The following is a 7,528-nucleotide window of genomic DNA, read 5'->3' on the forward strand; positions in this document are numbered from 1 at the left end:
TTCCACTGGGATATGAACTGGGAATAAAGAGCCACATCTGTCTGTGTGGGGGCCTGTGGGTTCCCCAGGACCATTGGCATAGGATGAGCCACTGGTTTGATAATCAAAATGTCACCTTTTAATTTATTTTTTTCCCCCCTCTCCCTTCCTATTAAAATGGCCTGGGAAGCCGTGACACTGCACAGCCTGGGCTCCTGCCAAGGAGCCCTGGGGCTCGTGTTCCTGCTTGCGCTGCCAGGCTCCAGCTGCATCGCTGCTCCATGAACTCCCCTTTCTTGGCTGGAAAAAGGATTAAGTTAGCAGGACAGGAAAATTAATTAGCTGCCATTTTAAGGATGTAGCTTTCATTGCAGTCTGAAGTGTTTTGAAATGACATTGTGTCACTGAGACCAACCTGGGGCTGATTAAAAGGCTTTTACCTGCCGGAATACCAGATTTATTTCCGCCGGGGTTCTGGCCCTGGTGATTATGGCTTCAAGGTGAACCTCAAGGCCAAATCCAAGGAGTGTTTTGCCTTTGCTGTTAGTGCCAGCCGTGGAAAGCTGGTACCAAAGTTTTTTCTGCTTGTTTAACATTCAAAATAGCCTTGCTTTGCCCTTCCCCTCCACAGGCAGGCTGCCAGCTCTGCACAGCAGTGCCTGGGACAGCAGGGAACTGCAGAGTGAGCTGCAGCTTCCCTGCCCTGCTGGGTGACTTCCCACAGGGAGCTCGGGGCCAGCGCTGTGGCCCCGGATGCTGCGGGAGCAAGCTCAGCCTGGTCTGGTGGAAAATGGCTGCCTTTTGGTGCAGGTGACCCCAAAAGGGAGCAGAAATGGTGCCACCTTTGGTGGGAAAGGGGGAGCTGTGTCCAGATGGAGGATGTCCATACAGCTAATGTCCTCACTGAAGGTGTCAGAGACACTGAAGGGCAGCTCTGCTGCAGTGTGGTGACGGGCGAGGGAACCTGGAGCATGGGAAGTGAGTGATAAGGAAGCCAAAAACACTTAGAAAGTCATCACCATTCCCTGCTTTCTCCAGGGTGGGTGGGTGCTCCAGAGCAGTGGGAATGGGGTGTTTTCCACTAGCTTTCCAGAGGAAAGCTTTGACCCAGCTCTGGGCAGCAGTGGGGAGAGGGCACGGGGACAGGTCTGGGTCTCAGGGAGCAGCGATGGCTCCAGTGCTCCATCTCTGCCGACGTGTGGAGGGGCCGCACGAAGCTCCTCCACAGCTGTCAGATGTGTGACCAGGAGTGATTTCCACACACAGTTGCTGCAGTTCAGCCCTCACTGACTCTCTAGGAAAACAGCTTTCTGCCAGCTGCACTTCCAGCCTGGCCTCTCCGACACAAACCATGGGCCTTGTCCTCTTGTCTGCAAGGGCCTAAACAACTCCCTCTCTCCTCAGATTTAAGCAAACAAAAATGCCCCACTGAGATCTCACTGGAGTAGTAGAAAAATCCAGCAAAATTAATGCAGATTAAACCTGCTACTTCAGCTACGAATGGAAATTACCAGCACATATTTTTTTTTTTAGTATTTAATGTAGTAGAAACATCATGGCCTGTAGCCAAAGCCATCACGTGGTGGCTGTAAGTGTGCTCTGGGTGAGGCTGAAACTCTTCTGTCTAATCCAAGAAGCTCTTGGCTGAACTTTTGCTTTACTTTTGAAGAAGAAAAGCTCTTCTGTGAAGAACCACACACTGCAAGGTAAGCATGAGATGGCTTTGGGAGCTGGTTAAGGTGCCCCTTCTTGAAACACTGTTGGTGTTTTACACCCTCATATTCTGTGCTGAACGTGGAGCTGCAGCAGTGTAGAAAGGAGATGAAGGGTGAGTCTGCTGCTCTCTGTGGTGCAATCCTGGTGGATGCTGTGGTTAAGCAAACTCCTCTAGTTCTTTGGCAACTTTTCAACCCCTTCCCTCCTCTTCCCCCCCCCCTCCCCCCCCCATCAACAGAAAAGCAGAGCAAGGAGTGAAAAGTGATCTTGCTCAAGTCCAGGATTTTAACTGTCACCAACCCTGGGAGCAGCCTGAATGTTTCCCTCAGTGACTGTTGCAATACCAGACCTTGCAGGAGCCTGTCCTGTGGGCTGGCAGGGGATTAGCACATGGTGGAAAAGCCTTTACTGTGGTTAAATTGAAGACAGAAAATATGTCAGCTCTGCCAGTTAGGATGATGGGGAGCCTCCAAGGCAGGCAGATCCACAGGCTGGTAGCATTTCCCTCCTAAATGTTTTACTCAGCTACTTGCAGCTATTTTGATCCCCCCTACTGATCCTATCTCCCAGTAATGAACACCAGGCCAGGCAGCACTTTCACACAGAGCTGCCGTAATTAAGGCAATCACTTCATGTCAGTGCTAGGCAGTTACTTTTAAATAGTCACTCACCAGGGATTTGTGGCAGCAGGCTCCAGAATGGTCAGAAATAAACAAATAAACACTTTAAGGATATCAATTTTTATTTGACATTGTGAGATCAATAAGAAAAAATAATTTGTACAGCTTTGTGATACAACCATTGCTGCTGCAGAGTGAGGCTACTCATCATGAGCAGGGCCCTGATGCAGCGCACAGGGTGTTCCCAGCAGGACCTGCTCCAAGCAGCAGGTGATGTTCTCCACCCCCTTGTCCCACAGCAGCACCTCCTGCCTCAGGCAGGTCCTCGTAGCCTTACAGCAGCAGAAATGGGGCTTCTTGGATGTTCTGGGTGAACAGCTCTGCTCTAAGACCCTCTGCGAACCCTCACTGCCAACCACGGCTGCAGGACCCGTCTGGCACAGTGGTTACTGACCTCCTGCTGTGCTTCTCCCTCCCTCTGCTAATTCTGTCTCTCTTCCGCCTCACAAGGTCACCCAGCCAATGTTCAGCTCTTCCCTCTGTGCAGCAGCTGCTGCACAGCAGCCCTGTTCCCCAAGGAAAGAGCTCTGTCCACAATGGAGAGATGACCTGACACCTATTATTTCTGAGGCCTTTGGTGACAGCAGCTGGCAGGAGCTGATTTGTGACACCAGCCGGGGGGAATCAGGACACTTTAGGAAGTAATCCTGCAGCTCAGACACTTTCAGCTGGCAGAGTAACCCTTTCCAACCACACCCAGATGCTTAGGAGTGATTGTAGAGCAGCAGCTATGGGTATTGCTCGAGCACTGGGGCACCCACTCCATAGGACGGGCAGAGCTAGAAAAAGAGGCTTCGGTTTACACAGTACTTTTGCCAAGCTTTTTGCCTTTGACAGTTCTTAGCAGTTTAAAAAAAACCAAAACCCAAACAAAAAAAAAACAACAACAAAAACCACCCAACAAGTAACCTAACGGATGCCAAGATAAAAGGCTGAGTTTCCACTGTGGCAGTGAGACATCCTCAGACCAGGCAAAATTCTCGTTGGCCCCACCAGTATCTCAACCCACCCTCCCTTTGCTACATCAGGGAGGAGAAATGCCAGACCAAGATAGATTTTAGCATTGATTCAGCCCCTGAGGGGAGATGAGAATTTAGATGTGAGTAAGAGTTAAGGACTGTATAATCTGTTCTAATACATGAAATCAAGACAGTAATCTTAAATCAAGGGCTCAGCTGGAGAAATCAAAGTGAAAGGCTGTGTTGGCAGAGAAAGGGGGAGTTGTCCCATGACCTGGACTACTGCCAGCAAACAGAGCAAAGTGCTGGACCACTGACAGAAGGGATAGTTCTTAATGATACTTAAACACTTCTCAGAGAAGATGACTTGGAGCTTGTTCCTGGTGCCAACACACAGTTCAGCATGTTCACAATGTTCAACATTGCCATGTCCACAACCGGGGAACACGGATACAGTGGGTGAAGACGGAGCGTGGTGGATTATCTATGTGAGCTGCCTCCCCAGCACAAGCACCAAAGCCCAGCCACAGCCCAGGCACATGGGGACAACATCAGACACTTAGATAAAACAAAGGAGGGCAACAAGGAAATTACGTGATAATGAAAAACCAGGGGAAAAAAACAACCTTCACACAACTGTGTTTTAGCATTGTAAAAAATATAAAACCAAAAGCAATTTTTCTGACTTCCCCTGCCACACCGTGCAGGTCTCCTACAGGCATTCTAGGGACAGGAGATGCTGCCCCTTTTCCTGCTGTTCAGTGAAGCAGTGCACACAGCATTTCCGAGGGGCTCCACAGACTGTAGCGCAAGCAAACCGAGAAAATAAATACACTCAAACATTCCCTCCTGTCAAAGGACACCAACTGCAGGAAAAACTAGCTTGCTTTTTGTTTTAACTGAAGTTAAGTCAGCTGCAACTCATTTTAATATCTGAAACTTTTGGAGATGTGTTTCACAGCATAACTGTAGAATTTACACCGCATTGCCAATCCATAATTCGGTCATTCTCATTAACAGTGTATAAAGAAGGTCATTAGTTTATATATATATATTTATATATATATATACTTTATAAAGTCTGGAAGATCAATATAAATACTGCTCCAGAAATTAAAAAAGTGTTTACATCCCCGACTTGAATATTACATCTCAGTGTCCTGGGTTATTGGTAGGATCTGTAAAAGTCTTAGCGGCGCAGAGGTTCAAGTTTTCGAAATTTCAGTGCCGAGCTGGATGACAAAGCATCTTGGTTTGAAGAAGAATTCACTGTGTCTGGGGACTGGAACAATACTCTACCACGATGATTAAATACATAAAAAGACGGATGGTTCCTTAATGTGTCAAATGTCCTTCAAAATAAATGTAAAAAGCCAAGGTTAATACTCTTTTGGAGCAGGGAGTTTATAAGAGTCAGTCTGGGGTTTATTGACTTGAGACACAGAAATACAAGCTTTCAACCCAAATCTGCTCATTTTCTAAGTTTCCTAAACTAAAACAGAGGAAATACAAAGCCAGTTGTGAAAAGTACCACAAAATGTCCACATCACACTTTCCCTTCCTTTCCTCGAGCTCAGGGGCAGCCTGTGGAGTGCTGCATGTGCACACCACATACCAGCCTTTGTTCAGCTGTCACTTGTGTTAACACCTTGTCAGCTTTCCATCCCTTTGGGTGCCTCAAGCTGAAGTCATTCACCTCAAGGTGAATGCTCTGAAATACACCCATGTCAACTTGTTTACTTTCCACACACTCCTGTGTCTTTGGAAACAGCCAGAAGCCACATCTGCCTGTCCAATTTCATATCCTTTTCAAAATCTCTTATTCTCTCAAAGCCTTTCAGATGTTTTGCCTTGAATAGTTCAGTGTAAGATTCAAATAACTCAGGCTCTTGTGAAGGAACAGACACAAACAGAGGGTGGGCCGGGCCCTGCAGTTTGTGAGACCATGTCACGACAGCAGTTTGTGATTCCTCAGCTCTACTTCCCTCGTACACATTTCGTTCCTCCACCAACTCTGCACAGCAGGATTTTGGATGAGGAAAAGCACAGTTTCTTTAATTTGTTCCTATTAGCTAACTCTCTCACTGTTGGCTTTCCCAGCTGTTCCTCTCAGTGCTCCTGACTACAACATGCATTCAAAAACTGAGCTAAAACCAAGCTATTTCAGTGTGCAGTTTGTACAGTGAGTAGCAGACACCAGTGTTTACAAAACGAAGACATAAAACATACTTATTTTTTAGTTCTGAAGTGGCATCCATGTCTTTGAACTCTCCTGCAATATGTGCTATCCCATAGCAGGTGACTGCGAAGGCCAGCAGGGTCTGCAGGACTATCTGCAACAGAGGGAGCACAGAGCAGCACACACATCACTGGGAGTTCTTCACGTTCACCCAAACATCTCAGCTCCCACACAGTGTCTCTCGTGCTTTTCACCCCATGACAGCACATGCAGGGGTGGGCAACCCAGCAGTGGAGAAACTGAGGCACGGGAGGATTAAACACCCCCCTGTGAGCACAGCAAAGCCCTGGCAGAGCTCCAGCTGCCCGAGCTTGGGTCCGAGCTGCACCAGCTGAATCGACCCACACGGCTCCTCGGTAACGTCCCGAGCCCAAACACCATGTTTCTGTGCACTCCAGGATCCCAACTCCCCTGAGGAACGTGCCAGCTGCCAGCACAGGCCGTGCCAGGCTGCCCCTGGCACCTGATCTCCCTGCCCTTCTGATTAAGCAAAAAGGGAACAGATAACTGAAGTGGAATTCAAAAACTGAGCAAATAAAGTAACTAAGAACCCCCCTTCCTGAAGCAGGCTGTGCTGGGATCAAACAGGCACATGGTCACAATGGATAAACACAAGCCAGAGGGAGGAGGGTGTTTGTGCTGCGAAGGAGGAGATGGATGCAAAAGCTCCCTGAGCTACGTTCAGGGAATCCTGGACAAGGTGCCCCAGGGTAATTCTGAAGAAAGAGAGGGAGGTTTGGACCTTGAGCTTCTTCTCTCTGACAAGTATGACACACCCAGGAAGCTGGGATGGAAAATGTGGTTCTTTTTGAGAGAGGGAGCTTGAATGAAAGTGCAATTTAAAAACTATTTTGACCTTGCCTACCACACTAAAAAAAAATAAAAAATAGAGAGAGACCAAACCATCCCCACAGCTACACCTTTCAAACACGACAAAAACTTACATCTATGGGCAACGTTTCATCTTCCTTCTCTGTCAACCTCATGTACGAACGATCTACAAAACAGAAACACACACATGCACCAATCACTCTGTACGCGCAAACACACAGCCCAGCAGCACAACCACCCCCAGGAGAACCGGCCGTGGCTCTGAGACACATGTCAGCCCGATCTGGGCTGCCCCCGGCCCCGCTGTGACCCCGCTGCTCCGGAGCACGACTGGCCCCGGCCCCGGGCAGACAGCAGGGAGCCGGGCTGTGGGGCCGGGAGGCAGCGGGGGGCCGAGAGGCAGCCACCCTTTCCCTCCCTCTTTCCCTCTCCCATTCCCTCCTTCCCTCCTCGGCTGCCGCGACGCCCGCAGGGGACGATCCCCCCGCTGCCCCCGGTGAGTCCCCAGCCCCGCTCTCCCCGCAGCCCGTCCCACACGGGCAGGGCCGCCCCTGCCGCCGAGGCTGAGGATGATCATGATGAGAATGAGGATGATCATGGTGAGGATGAGGATGATTGTGCTGCCGGGCCCGGTCACCGCCCCGGGAGCTCCCCGGCGGCCGTGTGGCGGTGCGGGTGCCCCGGTTGCCCCCGCCCCGCGGCCTCGGCGGTGACTCACGCTGCGCCGCCGAGAAGGCCGCGTGTGCGAGCGCGAACAGGCCGAGCCCCACCAGCCCCTTCCACACCGACCCCGCCGCCATCGCCGCCGACAGCGCGCCCCCGGCGCGCGCTGATGGCGTCACCGAGGGCGGGGCGGTGAGGTGCAAAAAGAGGCGTGGCTTCCTCCAGAAAAGGGCGTGGCCACCCCGCCGCTTTCCCACGCGTGGCCATTGCGAAAATCCGAGGGGTCGCGATGGACCTCGGGACGGTCCCAGGGGGCGGTGGAGGGACAAGGGAACTGTAGGGCCCGGGACCAGGCGCGCTCCCTCCACCGGATCCCTTCCGGGGCCATGGGGGTCCGGGGTAATTCCCATTTTCCGCGTGTTTGACCTCAAAGCTTGAGGAACCGGTGCAAGAAAAAAACG

General features: G+C 50.7%; 1 protein-coding gene across 1 annotated transcript; it reads right to left on the reverse strand.

Annotated features, from left to right (window-relative positions):
- Window positions 1–2,419: 2,419 nt before the first annotated feature.
- Window positions 2,420–7,254, reverse strand: MMGT1 (membrane magnesium transporter 1). The gene is made up of 4 exons (XM_064670029.1): window positions 7,123–7,254; window positions 6,518–6,570; window positions 5,564–5,667; window positions 2,420–4,686 (listed from the first exon to the last, which is right to left on the reverse strand). Exons 1-4 carry the CDS (start codon window positions 7,202–7,204, stop codon window positions 4,524–4,526), a joined length of 402 nt encoding a protein of 133 aa, XP_064526099.1. The 5' UTR covers window positions 7,205–7,254; the 3' UTR covers window positions 2,420–4,523.
- Window positions 7,255–7,528: the final 274 nt, after the last annotated feature.

This window comes from Pseudopipra pipra, chromosome 13 (genome assembly GCF_036250125.1).
Source record: "Pseudopipra pipra isolate bDixPip1 chromosome 13, bDixPip1.hap1, whole genome shotgun sequence".
NCBI classification, from domain to species: domain Eukaryota; kingdom Metazoa; phylum Chordata; class Aves; order Passeriformes; family Pipridae; genus Pseudopipra; species Pseudopipra pipra.